This window comes from Penicillium mononematosum (assembly GCF_028829835.1).
Source record: "Penicillium mononematosum strain IBT 11891 chromosome Unknown utg000002l:1.0-8112719.0:1.0-8118358.0, whole genome shotgun sequence".
Taxonomy (NCBI): Eukaryota; Fungi; Ascomycota; class Eurotiomycetes; order Eurotiales; family Aspergillaceae; genus Penicillium; species Penicillium mononematosum.
In genome coordinates this window covers 7,207,318-7,222,816 of record NW_026643272.1, presented here as the reverse complement: position 1 = coordinate 7,222,816, position 15,499 = coordinate 7,207,318, and the positions used below count along the sequence as shown (strand labels likewise).

The 15,499-nt window shown below is 50.3% G+C and overlaps 3 protein-coding genes across 3 annotated transcripts; 1 reads left to right on the top strand and 2 right to left on the bottom strand.

Moving 5' to 3' along the window:
* Window positions 1-502: 502 nt before the first annotated feature.
* On the bottom strand, window positions 503-5,385 carry N7519_004525 (uncharacterized protein; the record flags this gene model as incomplete). The annotated part of the gene is given in 3 exon segments (XM_057291301.1): window positions 503-649; window positions 717-2,965; window positions 2,979-5,385. The coding sequence occupies 3 exon segments, from the start codon at window positions 5,383-5,385 to the stop codon at window positions 503-505; spliced, it is 4,803 nt and encodes a 1,600-aa protein (XP_057152503.1).
* A 1,877-nt stretch (window positions 5,386-7,262) lies between these two features.
* has1 (ATP-dependent RNA helicase HAS1) lies at window positions 7,263-9,201 on the bottom strand (the record flags this gene model as incomplete). Its single annotated transcript, XM_057291300.1, has 3 exons — window positions 7,263-7,778; window positions 7,834-8,555; window positions 8,634-9,201. The coding sequence occupies 3 exons, from the start codon at window positions 9,199-9,201 to the stop codon at window positions 7,263-7,265; spliced, it is 1,806 nt and encodes a 601-aa protein (XP_057152502.1).
* A 3,540-nt stretch (window positions 9,202-12,741) lies between these two features.
* Window positions 12,742-14,982, top strand: N7519_004523 (transient receptor potential ion channel family protein; the record flags this gene model as incomplete). Its single annotated transcript, XM_057291299.1, has 3 exons — window positions 12,742-13,024; window positions 13,084-14,462; window positions 14,524-14,982. 3 exons carry the CDS (start codon window positions 12,742-12,744, stop codon window positions 14,980-14,982), a joined length of 2,121 nt encoding a protein of 706 aa, XP_057152501.1.
* Between the last annotated feature and the right edge of the window lie 517 nt (window positions 14,983-15,499).

Here is a 15,499-nt window from a genome sequence, read left to right as displayed (position 1 = left end):
CAGGATCAAGGATAAGTTCATATATTCCCCTTGACATCTACATGAACACAAAGACTGAAAGATTCTTCCACGCCTCGAAACTGGAATAGATTATGTTTTCCTCAGCACCACTATCTACACCACAACACAAAGGCTACAAACAAGAGGCTCAAACGCCCACGCTCACTAGATGCGCGAGAGCAGACGCATGCCCCGGAAATAAGATCGAGGGCAAATAAGCAGAGAAACTTAGCGTAGAAAAAGCCAGGGAGGCGAAGAGAAGACATAACTTCCCGCTCATCCCATAGCCATTGACATGAAACATGAAAGGCAGGAAATATTGTTAGACATGGAAACACGCACACACACACACACACATTGCTCATAGATTTGGGATAAAGGAACTGAAACCAGAGTCCCAATGAATGGTCATAACTGTCGTAAGGAGAAGAGGGAAAAAGCAAAAGCGCTAGATGGAAACGGAGATTGAAAACATCAACTCAGGGGTATCACAGTGGAAGTCTCAATATTGCTCGTCTTCATAGTCGATTTGCGCGGGACTGCCTCGGTAGCGGGTTCGCTTGATGTTGCCTGGGCTGTAGGAGCCGGCAGATGTGAGGGGACGCGGGCCAGTTGGCTTGCGTGTGGGAGGAGAATAGATGGCAGAGTTCTGGAGAGCCTGGAGGTTAGAATTTGTTCAACTGAAACGGTATAGAGGGAGCCTCTGAAATACATACTCTGGAAACAACACGGTCGCCGCTGTAAGCTGCTTCCTCGTCATCCGCCACTTTGGGTGGACGCTCGGGGATGAGAGGGCCCGCGTCCTTGACCTTGGGAGGACGGGGTGGACCCGGTGTACGGTTTGCGCGGGAACTGGTCTCCGAGTAGCCTGCGTCGGAGATCGGGGACAGACGCGTGGCACCGCTGACACCGCTGTTGCGGTTTTGGGGAGGGTTGGCCGCAGACAGGCTGGGGTTGGATTCCCACTGGTCTGAGCCAGCGGGAGAAACGGGACCTGCGTAGGTCTGAGCTTCGGTTTCGAGGCGAGACTGGTAACGTGCGGTTGGGCCTTGTCGGGGTTGAGGGTGCTGCAGCTCAAGACTACCACGGTGGCCACGGTACTTGGGTGGCTCAGACACCTGGGAAGGAACTAATGGCGAAGGGGGTCTGTTCTCATCTTGCTCGTCATTCAGGGTATAGGTGGATCGGATTCTGTCATCTCCCTGGGGATCATAATAATCGCCTTTATAGGGGCCATGTGGTGCGAGGTCAGACCCAGACCGAGACTCGTCCGAGGTCGGACGTTCTTTACGGGAAGGCTGGATGCTGTTGCGAATGCCGTCGCCCATCGAGGTGGCCGTGGACTTAGACCAGCGTGAGATCTTCGGGAAAATGGACGAGCTGCTGGACTTGTGCTTGCGGGCCTTGGGGGTTGTCTCGGTGCTACGAGCTGTTGTGGCCACCGGCTTGCGTGGAGGAGTGTCAAGCGGCAATGAACCAGACCGCTCGTGACGGGGCGCATCGCGGACAGGGAGATGCGAAGTCAGGAACTGGTCACGATCATCAAGCTCAAGGTCTTCGTCAACTTCATGGACGGTACTGACTCGCTGATCCGAATCTCTGCGCTGCCCATTGGCCGAGCGAGAAGAGCTGGACCCGTAGGGTGAGCGGCTCGTCTCGGCAGATACTCCGTTTGGACCGGGGGTCTCGTACCCGCTTGGCTCCATGCTTCCCATTCTGTGAGGGCTAAAGCCATCTTGTCCGTATCGCAGGGCTTCAACCTCGCCAAGCAGCTGCTCAAGCATGCCTTCAATCTTGGCTAAATCACCGCCCGATTTGAGACTCAGCCCCTTCAGTGCACGCTTGAAGATGCTCTTCCGCTTGTCGTCCTCGTCAGCCGTGTTCAGCTGCCGATTCCGAGAAGCACTGGGGGGCAATGGCCGAGGTCCACCAAGCGCCCTGTGAGTCCGCTCATGTCCCCTGTCACTAGTGTCCATGATGAGATCATCTTGGTCGGCGATGAATTTCTTCATCTGCTCGAAGGAGGTGCGCATCTCAGCAGCACTTCGAACCAAAGTAACAAGAATCTCGGTATCTCTGGCATTCCGCTGGGCATCCCGAACAGTCAAGTGATCCATAAGAGCCACAATATCCTGGGATTGGATTCTCTCAATACCTCGGCCGGTCGCACTGTCATAGAGTGGTGAGCCGACGCCGTGGGAGTAGCCACTGAAGTGGCGTTCGTGACCAGAGGCAAAAGGATCGTCTGCCCCAGCAGGACTATCGAAGCTACCCATCCCAGCGGCATCCACGCCCGCAAGACCTCGACTAGCTTGCTTCGGGGTCCCGATGCTAGGAGACATGGGGTTGGCCGCCGAAACATAGCCTTCATCCTTGGCACCAGGAGGGGTACCGAACAATTGCCGGGGTTGGTTGTCGCCAGAGTGGGCAGAGTAGTCATCGCCGCCAAAGATATTCTGGGCAGTCTGGTAGTATTCTGCATCAAGTCCTATCTGTTGCTCGGCATTGAGACCCTTAGATCCACCGATCTGGGTATCGTAGTAGTGATCGGCCGGCGGGGACCTCGAATCATACCCCCAGTTGTCTGCCTGGGCGACACCACCAATGGGGCCCTGTATAATGGACGGATTGGTGTTGATTTCAGACTCCGATTCTTCGCTTTCAGCGTCGCCGTGAGGACTGTCCATTCCACGCGGGGCATTGGCAGCCATCATAGCAGAGTCGTCCATGTCCTCAAAAGATTGGGTAACGCTCTGAGGGGGCGATGTGGCACCCATGCGTCGAGGGAACGAGGTCTCGTCGGCATTGAAAGCATCCTGGCGTTGCTTCAAGGGACTTCCGCGGTAGACTTCGCTTGCTGGCTTTTCGGGGCTTCGACTGCCTGGTCGTGGAGCCAGATCGGTTTGTGACCGGTTCGAGGATGTAACTTGAGATTCAAGAACAGAGGGGTCCATCAAGGATGCGACTGCAGATTCGACGGCTATCGGGTGCATAAATTGGGGGGTTAGCAGCAATGCCGGTAGTCACAGGGTGGCCCTCTTTGACTTTCTGCATGAAGTCAACATCGCTATCTCCATCGTCGCCGGAGCGCCTGCTCTCTTGGTCATAGCCATAGAAGCCATTGTCTTGGGAGCCCTGGCGCGAATGTTCGTATCCGAGCCCAGGTGATTCATGGCTGTGCTGCTTGAAAATTCCACTCTGGCTGTGTGAGCTGGTGCCCTGACGGGTAGATCTCGCGAGGTTTGTACTAGGAGCGGACGACAGAGAGTCAATGGAGAGTTGAGGCTCAATCTCATGCTTGCCGTCCACGTGCTGCTCGCCGTGAGCCGAGTAATCATTGTAGTGAGTCTGGGTATGATCACTTGCAATACTCTGAATGGGGCTCAGTCCGCGGCCGGTGGTCTCATGGTGATAGTCGTTTTCCGTTTCGTGATGTCCGGGCTGAGCGGCGTCAAGAAGATTAGCTGCGGCTGCAGCTGCAATTGCCCAGTTACCGCCGTCGGTTCCAGGAGATTGACTCTGTTGATGCAGGTCCCGCTCTGAAGCACTGTGCACCGAGATATTATGGTGCGACTTATTGCCATGGCGCATCCCGAGCTCATACCGCGAGTCGACGGAATTTCTGGTAGGGGTGCGAGAAGCTGGGGACATGGCTTGCCTCGGCGACCCGCGAGCAGCATCGAAGTAGGAGGCCTGCTTTTCGGGAGTGGGGCTTGCCGTTCGCTCAGAGAGCAACGAGTTTCTAGTTAACTCTGAGTCAATCTCGCTGTGCATTGGCATTGGCGCAACATTGTGCTTCTGGAAAACAAGCTCGGTCTCGTTGTAGTTCATACTCTCAGTGCTCTTGCGTGAGGCACTCTTCCGGGAGCCACTATTTCGGCGGCGATCCTTTTTGCCGAGACTAGAGTTGGAGTCGTGGTGTTTCAAAGAAGCTGCTGTCAGAGCAGAACCGACACGGCCAGCAGCATGGGCGTCACGAAGACCCTTGCTCTTTTGCCTGCGGATCTTGTCTTGTTCGGTGTAATCGGGTCGATTGGCCCATTTCACCGCCATATCGGAGGCTTCGCTGCTTTTACTTGATTTGCGCTCCTTGTTGCGTGGAACAGCCTCGGGAGAAAGAACAATGCCTTCGTCCTTGCTATCCTTGTTCAGAACGACTTTGGGCTTCATAACATCCGGCGCACTGGCGTGCTTGGAGAGACGCCGACCTAGCTCATCCCTGGAGCTCGTGCCGGATGAATAAGATGTAGCCATGTCCCGATCAAATTTGTTCTTGTTGGTCATGACCTTTTGGTCCTTCTTGAGTTCCTTTAGCTCTGGTAGGATCAATCTTCTGATCGCATCTTCGACCGTCTCGAGTAATTTTGGGTTGTTGATTGAGGTCTTGGACGCACCAGAGCGAACGGAGTACTGGTCGGATTTGTGGTTTGAAGAGACTGCAGATGTGCTGAGCAGACTTGATTCGGGGCTGATGATATCCTCTTCCGCATACTTGTGCTTTCGGCGACGGGATGGTTTTGTTTCGGCTCCAAGGTAATCCTTGCTTCCCTTGCTTTTGTGTTTGCTGCCGGAAGCCTCTTGCGGTGATCCAGTGAGCTTTTCTGCCACGCGATGCGCAATTCGCTCATGACTCAAACTGCGACTTCGTTGTCGGTGGGGGGTCTTGAGCAATCCCTTATCTTCAGTGGGCGAGCCACGCTCCATACTCTGGCTGCGTTTCCGCCTGGGGCCCGCCGACGAAGCGTTGATCATGCTGTCCGGCGGCATGGATGAAACCTCAGATGCGGTGTTCATGTACCGGGTGTCTTGCGAGAAGGAAGACATCTCGCTATCCTGTCCGCGGTTCACGAATTCGATTTCTACAGGCTCGCGACGTGATGAATGATGACCCTCTTCCTCGCCTGAATTCGAGCCAAGGCTGTGGTCATCCGTTGCGCCCGTATCCAGTTGCTTTTGTTTTGAGGATGGCGATGGTAGGGATATCCGGTGGGTATATGAGGGTTTGCGGGTGCCGCTTCCGCTTGATTCGGTGATTTGAAAGTGGTCCTTTTTGTCTCTGGACTTTCTAGCCGACGACGGTGTGACACGTACTCGCACGCTAGGACGAGAGACAATGCCGCTTGAGCCTTTGCCGCCCTCGAAATACTCGATGAGTAATGAGGTATGAGAGTCGTGTTGAGAACGAGACAATTTCTCGTCGCGGTCCCGCTGTCGCCGAGTGGAGACAGTGATGGGGCTACCGTCGTCTGGGATAGAGTACGACGTTTTGTCTGTGCGGCGAGAAATGTCAGTTGCCAGATCTGTGCCCGTTGCGCTGTCCCCCGTGGTATCGATGATGGATTCTGTGGGGGCGGGAAGAATCGGTCTGCGGGTATTGACCCCCATGATGGTGAGGCGTCCTTCAACCCAATCGCATGCTCCGTGGTGCTCGACCGAGGGGAGGATGAGGGGAGTCTTGTTGGGGTGCAGTTGCTCCGCGCTTTTTGGCACGATGGGGAAGGACAGGTTGTAGGAACTCAAGAGATCCTAAGAATTATTTTGATAGGAGGTGAGAGCGTACCAGCGCAGACCACGGAACAGTGGGGAAGAAGAATGTGGAATTAGGAAGGAGAGGAAAGCAACGGTGAGTCTAAGGTGCTGTCGAAGCTCTCGCCGATCCCCTCACATGAAATGATGAAACGTGATGAGAGGAAAAGGGGAAAGAATTCAAGATCTGAGGAATGAAAGATGAAGCAAATAGTCGAATATCAGCCGGTACCCGAGTAATTAAGATGGTTGCCCAGCCTCATAGGAAAAAAAAATTGAAGAGGCTGGATGTGATGATTGTACATCCTAGGTTCCGAGCCGCGTGGGCCGCCATACAAAGAGTACCCGACAACTACCTATGTTGTCCTCCGTACGGAGGTACAGGAAGGTACATTGTAAACAAACGGAACCCTGGGATCCATTCGGGATCGTCTTTTGGTTCCTTGGTTCATCCCCATTTTACTTTATTTGGTTTTCCATCTTTTGATATACGAAGTACTCCGTATTCAATCCTGAATTCAGCTTCATCTCCCAAAAGCTACTCTGTATAACCCTCTCCGTGCTTCGTGGCTGGGGTAATCTTGGCAAATCCAACCCTCCCAAGGACAACGCAATTTTCCACCGCAAACACCCATAAATTAAAATGGGAAAACACTTCGGTGTACCCGTCACACACGAACACACACGGTCCACCTGCAGTTCTCCGTGGGACCCGCAAAAGACAAGGCAAAAGAACCGGAACAAGCACACCGTCGCCCAGACGACAGAGACCCTGGAGATCGGGTGATTGGGCCCAGTATCTGCCAGCTCATCACACTCGTGTGCTCGGGCTTTCAACCTGACCAACCTCTCCATGGTGAAATGATTGGACTTATTGGAATTTATGAAATGGTTGGCCGACCGCCCGCATACAAAATACACCGACAATATTTCCCAACGTTTAGCCCCAGACTCATTTATCCGGGATCTCACCCTGTGACTGGGCAGAACCACACATAGCGCTTGCAAGGGGTGCAAGCAATTCCTATCGAGACTACTTATGCAGCTGGGGGGTTGAGGAATTGCTGTATCTCGTACATTAGTGGCAAAGCATCGCTTGGCCATAATACAGCGTAATATTCCAAGGTTGGTATCTTCCAATTGGATCGGCTCGGCGCGTATATGAGGGTTGTAGAACTCACTACATGTAGGTACCTACCAATATGTGCTTCTGTAAGGATACTCTCAGTACGGCGCATATGGATTTTCATTGTACATACCTTTTCTGTAGTCCTCCTATTCTTGTTTGGAGTCAAGCCCCTCCCACGTGGAAAAGCTCCGAAGCCCACATGGCTCAATGAATGCTTGCTGTGGCATTCCGTGGGGAAGGAATAAGCCTTACGGTCATCACACAATCAGAGATTGCATGATTGGCGTCCACAGGTCTAGATATATGGAGCTGATCAAAGGGAACTCTGGCTGAGCCCTTAGGCTGAGGGTATACTTATTATGTTTACGGTTTGTACAAACCATCAATCAAGGCGCAAGGGGCTTTAAAAGATTGATCCATACTGCATTCGACTATCCCTCCGCTAGTCATACGAATATTCAACTCGGATGTCATCACTCTCATGATTACGGAATAAGGGGACAAAATTGAAACCCAAATAGATATATCCACATTGCTGAACTCCAATGTCCCTAAAATAAAATATGCAGAGACAATCGATCGCTTTTGATGTTCATACAGATTGTTCTTAGTCATTGTGCTTCCGCTTGAACTTAAGTCCAGCACCGTGCTTGGGCTGGCTACCGTACGTGCGGCGTCCTTGCTGCTCCTGCTTCTTATCGCGGCTGAGGCTGGAGCCCAACTGGATGTCAATGCGAGGCGGGGCATTGAAACCGAAGCCCTTGGCAACCTTGACGAGGTCGAGCTTGTTCACGTCGAACACAGTGCGAAGGGAGTGCGAGGCGTATGCTTGCAAGTACGAACGATAGCCGTCCTTCGCCGACTTGTTGAGGTAGTAGTTCTGGCCGATGAGCTTCTCCAGCTGAGACTGCACATTGACAATCTTGGAGGCCGGGAACTCGAACTCCACGACAGGCACACGTGCGTCCTTGAGGTGCTTCAAGAAACCAACCTCGGAAGGCTGGAGGAACATTAGACTGCGACCCTTGCCTTCCTTACCACGGGCGGTACGTCCGACACGGTGAATGTAGTCACGAGGATCATCAGGAGGATCAAACTGGATAATCCAATCGACAGCGGGGATCTGGAATTTGAGTCAGTTATGGAGTAGACGTGGTAATGGGGGTTAGGAAACATACATCCAAGCCACGAGCAGCAACATCAGTACAGATCAAGGTACCTTGCTTAGCATTGCAGAACTCGAAGAAAGTATTGGTCCGCTTCTGCTGCTTCTGCTTTCCGTGCAATTCCAGAACGGGGAGATCGATGTAGTTCAAAAGCTCGGCATGGTACTTAACGCAGTTGCAGCTCGAGAAGAAGACAATAATCTTCTTCTTAAGGTTACGCTTGAGGAATGAGAAGAGAAGCAAGAAACGCTTGTCTGCCTCACACACTACGTAGCCTTGTTCCAGACCCGCGACTGTGCTGTGCTCCTTGCTGTGGTCGACGTTAATGTAAAGCGGTCCGGGGCGCAGGGATATCCGGGCCAGATCCTCGACTTTAGTTGTCTGTGTAGCACTGAAGAGCATAGTTTGGCGCTCCTCAGAGGGCAGAATTTTGACGATCTGACGAATCTCATCTTCGAAACCGACTTCAAGAATCCGGTCTGCCTCGTCAATGACCAAGGTCTTCAGGTTCTTGAAGACGAATCCTTGGGTGTTCTGGAGGTGATCCAGCAAACGACCGGGTGTCGCAACGAGCAGGTTGACACCCTTCATCAGCTTCTCGGCCTCAGCGCGACGGTTGGCGCCTCCAATCACGATACCGTATGTCTGCGAGTGGTGGGCCATGAGCTCACGGGCAACACCGAAGATCTGCAGTGCGAGTTCGCGGGTAGGAGACACGACGAGAACACCAGTACCTGCATCAAAACAGTTAGTCATCATTCTCAATGGCAAGGAAATATCAGATAAAGGCATTAAGGGGGGGGAGAACTCACCGTTTCGGGGCTTGAAGCGCAGGGCGTGCAGCATCTCAATCGCGGGGAGCAGGAAGGCCAAAGTCTTTCCGGAACCAGTCTTCGCAGCACCGAGCACATCCCGTCCGGCAAGCAAAGGAGGAACGGTACGCTGTTGGATCTCGGTCATGGTCGTGAAGCCCATGTCGTTGATACCCTGCATGGTCTTCTCGGAAAGGTTAAGCTCAGTAAACTTCTGCAGCTTGCCCTCAGTCTGGGGCAAACGGACATCTTCCATAGTAGGAAGATCCGTACCGTTCACAGCTGCGGTGTCTTCGGCATTATCGTCCTCCTCCGCATCCACCTCAACATCCTCAACGGCCTCGGCCTCGTCGGCGCTCTCTTCCTCGGCACTTGGTGAAGGGCTAACCTTGCGCTTCTTGGTAGCCTTCTCAGCTGAAGCCTTCGGGGTCGAAGCAGCACTCTTCTTCGGGGTCACTGCAGGGCTGGATTTGGCTTCCACGGGTTTGGCGACATCGCTCTCTGCTTTCGAGCCGTGTTTTCTCTTGCGCTTGTTGATGGACTTTGCGGTGTCCACGGGGCCAGGCATTTTGTTGATTGGTCCTGCAACAGTGCAGTATTTGGCACTGAATCAAAGCAATCAAGGGTTTGTCTCGTATCTGGACCTTGTGTTTTGCAGGTCTAGATTATTGATCTCTGCGGGCGGAAATCATTCTGCTACTTTTTTTTTTCTAATCGGTGAAATGTGGCAGAACTCCACATCACGTGCTGATAACTAGGCCCGGTCAATTGATGCCTTATATGTAAGGCAGTTAAAATTAACTATTGACCTTGCTCACGAGGTTGGCCATCTCCTATTTTGATCATAACTTGGATGTAGCACTTCGAGACAACAAAGACCACATGTGTTTCAAGTTTAAGGTCCCCATATTTTAGATATTAACTATCAATTCTTTTTGCACCCGAGAATAAGTGATGCCGAGAAGGATACGCGCCTGGTGGGTTCCCCTGCTTTACATAGTGGAACAAGGACGGAATGTTAGCCTGTAGGCTGTGCAAGCGCCGCTATCTTGGCCTTAAGTTAGGCAGCTGAGTTATCGGGGTATGTGTGACATGTTTACAACATACGGAGCACAACAAGTGACTGCTCAGTCGTCGCACACATCTATCATGCGAAGAGCTTTGTCTTTGTCTAGGGGCATTTCTAGGGGCATTGGTCTTCGGTATCCTTACGGATTACTCTACATGCATGTATAAATTGCCCTGGCTGAGTTCTGGTCGCGTTTCCAGCCAAGTCGGCTTCTATTCCTCAATAAGAGTTACTAAGACAGTGATTACCTAGCTTGACAGTCTAGTATCAGCGCTCATTTTCCCTGGAAGAAGCATTAAAGAGAAATCTGAGTATTGCTTGCACATTGCGACAGAAAACTGATGACAAGTATAAATTTGCAAACAAATAGATATAAGTACTCCCTAACTACTCCGTATACCTTCAACAATCCAATTGCAGCCAAGACAGAGATTTCTAGCCAATGGTATACAATGATTAAGCCGCGAATCAGACAATGTCAGTGGATCAAAAATGACCAGTGGACGATGTAGCCAGACCACCGGTGGCTCAAGTGCCTGACAGTTTACTTTGTAGGAAATACATACTAACTAGTACTAGAGGGTCGTATACGAATACGATGAGGTCCCGAGATCTGGAGCCCCTTTCAATATCTCATTTAGCACATCGTAGCCATTTTATAACAATGTTATACCAGGTGAGATCAGAGATTGAGCGGGAAGACAAGACGTCATGACGCGCAAATGAGAATACGTGATCATTCTGATCATCCTTTTCTGGTGATCAGGGGTGATAGTACGGAGTAGAATACACTAAGCAAGCTAGAAAAAATTCATAGTAAAAGGGGGGAGGGGATATGATTTGACACAATTATACCAAGCTCACTAATGGTCCATGCATATGGAGGTTCCTTTATTTCTGAAACGTGTGTGATCCAGCCGGACGATGAAGATGATGGGGCCTCTGCCAAACGAGGCTGTGCAATCGCGTGAACACTAATGTCAGTTGATTGGCATACTGTGTCGATCCTTATACCATGTGTATGCAACCTGTTGATGTTTATTTTCTTTTATGTTGTATATCTTCTCAAACGGAATAGAAAGGGTTGCCATTGAAAAATTTCTGGATCTATGAAGAATAAAAGAGGTAAAATAGTCTAATGATCTTCCCGCTTCTAGAACCCTGGGGTACACTAAGAATACTAGTAATGTCTACGATGTGCATACTCCTAACCTAGCTCTAACTAGCTTTATATCAGTGCTCAGGAGAGTTTACCGCCGGATCTAAATCCATTAGAAATATAAAAATGAAGGCAAAGATATCAGCCAAGCACTCTTGGCTTTCCATTTTGGTGTTTCTCTCTTTTCACTTTTTGCTCATTGAGTTCAACAGGTCCAAAAGAGGATGATACTCTACTTCCGCAGGTAGTTGCATATCTTCCCTTCCCGATGATTAGATCAAATCCCTAACGCTTGCCGATTGTTGTGCAATATATTACTCCAGGCATGAAGAGATTGATCGATTTAGACCAGATGTTGATCTTCCATCATATAAACCACTGGCGTTGCTAAAAGTGCTAGACAGTACTTAGGAGACACTGTCTGATATTCTGCAGGATGAAGTGCTTATACAATACATATATATGTATAGTAATGTGTGCTTCCAAGGTTCTAATCACGTGAGAACTCCAGACTGAAATTTACTAATTTTGTTGTAGAAGCGCTCTCATAAAAGCGGCAGCTAAGGGCCCCACCCGACAGAAGAAATTCACTTCAAGGACTCCATAGTACGGAGTAGGCAGCGACTTATAAGTGTGGACCTATATGTTGTAGAAATCTGAAATCTAAATTTGATTAACTATGAAGGCAGACAAAATACTAAAACAATGTGATATACCTGAGTACATAAAGTTATTCAAAGTTACCACCTGTTGTACGTAACGGTCCACTGTATTCGGCACACTCCACAGCTGGGGGCAGCAGTTCCTTTGGTTCAGTGTATGTTGTAATACTTGATATTGGCAGATTCGGCTTTGCTAATTATAATCGCAAGGCCCATGGACCCGCCTGATTCCGCCATCCATCAACCGCTTTCGGCATAAGTATACGTATATGTAAAAAGAGAAAGAGGGTTTCTTTGGTCAAGAGAAAGAGAGTAAAGTTAATAGAGTGAATAGAGTAAAATAAAGGGAAAGAAAGGAAATAAAAGCAAGTGAAACATATATAGGCTTGGAGATGGCATTCTGTAGAGGGTTGAAGGGGGAAAAGTGCCAATGGGTAGTCATACGGAACAAACCAAAACATCAATACAGTTAAATACAGTGATGTGATTGGTTTCCAGATAGCCGCCCCTGTCTTCTTACAATACATTACCACATGCCTTCGCAGTGGAATGGCCACTCCAGGCAGTGTCTTTCCCACGGACCCTTAACTGGCGAGTGTTCAGGGACAACCTTGGAACCCGTGGACTCTCCTTCTTCAACCCTCCCGTCTCTCTTTTCTTTTCTTTTCTTCTCTTCTTGATCGAAAGGGAAAAACTTTGTGTGTTCGCTTCAACCTTCTCCCCCGATTTCGAGCCTATTACTCCTTTACTCCTTTTTTGGCCATACTGTGTATCGCCAGTCCACTCACTCTCGACCTCGACATTTCGCTTTTTCGCTTTACTCGCTCAACCTCGCTCTCATTCAGGCTCTGACGTACTCTCATTTATCTAAGCTTCTTTGGATTCCATAAACCTCCTTACGACTACTTCTACGCTCCGCCTATACTCAATGCCCCAGTGAAAGGCAAGGCACCTTTACTCAACCCTGACTACTCTACTCCGACAATTTCCGCCAAACATACAATACAGTAACAGTCCAAGGAGACATTGAGAAATAATTCGGCCCGGCGATCAAACAATATTCGGCCGTACAAAAACTTCCGCATCCGGCGGCTGGCAACGTGGTACTCTGGAGTCCCACTGACACGGTAGCCGACAGATCTCTTCCCCTCTCGATCTACCACTGGCAACCCTTTCCAGTGCTTCGCAACCTCTTCCTGATATCAAACATACACCAACATGCGGTTAATATCGCTTCTCACCTGCTTCGTCGCCTTTCTGGCGCCGCTAGCCTCCGCCGTTAAACTCCTTGAATCCAATGCACTCACCGTGTGTATGGAAAGTAGCAACTTCACGGCAACATATTTCAGCGTCACTTTCTACCCCGGTAACAACACTCTTATGGTCGGGTTCGATGGCGTCTCATACATCGAGGGCAAGGTTGTTGCGGAGATGACCCTTACCGCATATGGCTACGAGGCATACAAGAACACCCTTAATCCTTGTTCGATTACTGGCATGGGTATGTGCCCCATGTCCGCCGGACCCATGGATTTGGGACCGCTTTCTCTCCCCTGCCAGAAGGCACTTCGGACAAGATTCCTGGTATTGCCTACACCGTGCCTGATCTTGACGCAAATGTGCGGATTGTCATCAAGACACTCGACACCAATGAAAAGATTGCCTGTGTCGAGGCCTCGCTTTCCAACGGCAAGACCGTTAATCAAGCCGGAGTCTCGTGGACAACTGCCGTCATCTCCGGACTAGGTCTCGCTGCATCCGCCATTACCTCCGGACTAGGTCATTCCAACACTGCGGCTCACGTCGCGGCAAATGCGCTCTCTCTTTTCGGATTTATGCAGTCGCAAGCGATGATTGGCATGACCTCCGTTCATATGCCTCCGATCGTGGAAGCTTGGACCCAGAACTTCCAATGGAGCATGGGTATCATCCGCGTAGGATTCATCCAGAAGATTGCTACCTGGTATCAGCGGGCAACTGGTGGAACTCCATCGACAATTATGTCGCAGCTTGAGGATACTTCTGTGGAAGTCCTCAAGCGCCGCAAGCGTGACTTGGTTGACCCAGCGATGAACCTCTTGAAGAGAGCAACGGGACCAATTATCAAGCGGGCAACTGGTATGGTCAAGAGAGCCGAAGGAGGCCAGAAACTTCTTGTCATTCGAGGAATTGAGCGTGTTGGATTCCGTGCTCACATCGAGCAGACCAACATTTTCCTCACTGGCCTGATTTTCTTTGCGGTCTTCACTTGCATTGTTATCATTATCGTTACAGCCTTCAAGGGAATTACTGAGTTACTTGTCAAACATGGCAAAATGAAGAGCGAGCGGTTCCAGGATTTCCGCAATGGATGGAAGGTAGTTCTGCGTGGTATCTTGTTCCGACTGACTCTCATCGGTCTACCCCAAATGTCCGTTTCTTGCCTCTGGGAGTTCACCCAGCGTGACTCACCCGCCGAGGTTGTTTTGGCAGCGGTCATGATCCTTTCTATGCTCGTGTCTCTTGGTTGGGCCTCTCAGAAGGTTATTCGGTTGGCAAAACGTTCAGTCACCATGCACAAGAACCCGGCATACATTCTCTACTCCGATCCGTCCTGTCTGAACAAGTGGGGCTTCTTGTATGTGCAATACCGAGCAACGGCATACTATTTCGTCGTTCCATTCCTCATCTACACCTTGATCAAGGGCATGTTCATCGGTCTGAGCCAGCCTGCACCGGTCGTTCAGACAGTGGCTTTGGTGATCCTTGAGCTAGCCATGCTGGTTGCTGTCTGCATTCTCCGTCCTTGGATGGATAAGAAGACTAACGTCTTCAATATCTCCATTGCTGTGGTCAATTTCCTCAACTCCATCTTCCTGCTTGTGTTCTCGGATGTCTTCGACCCCCCCCGGAATGATGATCGGTGTCATGGGTGTCATCTTCTTCGTTTACAATGCCGTGTTTGCTTTGGTCCTTTTGATCCTGGTTCTGATCGCCTCGGTTTATGCCGTTGTGTCCAAGAACCCCGATACTCGTTACCAGCCCATGCGCGACGATCGTGGCTCGTTCATCAAGTCCCAAACCCAGCTGACAACTGAATTGGATGCCTTGGGCGCTACAGCACGTGGTGATGTCAAGCCTGGGCAATATAACAACAACCCATTCGACGATGATACCGCTTCCATCTCCAGTGGAAACGGTGCTACCGTCGGCCGCCAAATGGAATCAACCTATCCACCCCACGGCTCTGCCGCCCAAGCGCCTCGGTCACCCGTCGACCCATCTGTGCCACTATTCCCCAGCAACGTGTCAGGTCATCACAATCCTCCCCCCGGATACGACCAGTTTGGTCGGTCCCCTTCACCCGCCGGAAGGAGCTTTGATAACAACTCTCCTATTGGTCAATCTGCTTTGGCGACACATTATCGAGCCCAGAACAACGCCAGTCCTTGGCAACGGGGCGCTGGCTATGACCATTAAAAAATTGCCAGTGGTCTATTATATTGTCGCTTCCGAGATGAAGATATGTGATTTTGTTTTAGCGCGGGATACCGATGGTCTATGATTTTCCATTTGCCATTCCTTCTGGGTCCGGGGTTTTATTTTTTTATTTTTTGCTTCTACACAAGTCTGCAGCATCCTCGTCGCTTCAGATAAACTTCTTTTCTTAATTCACTCCATTGGTTAATGGTGTGAGCTTTTTTTGTCATCTATCCCTTCCTTTCTCTCTACTTCTTCTCACTTATTTTTTCTTTTTCCTCTCCCTGGTCTAAATCCTTTTGCTGTGCGTTTCCCTTGTTTTTACTTCCGCCTGGCGTTCTTTGATGCATTCTGGATATGGTGATTGGCCTTGGGGGTTCTCTATTATTGTTGGCTTGGCAGTTTGCCTGCTGCCAATTAAATATATTTCCAATTTCTCCGGTTTTCACCTGGGCAGCATTTCTCTCCCTACATGTATATATACACCAGTGATCTGGATGTAATCTTAGTGTATATA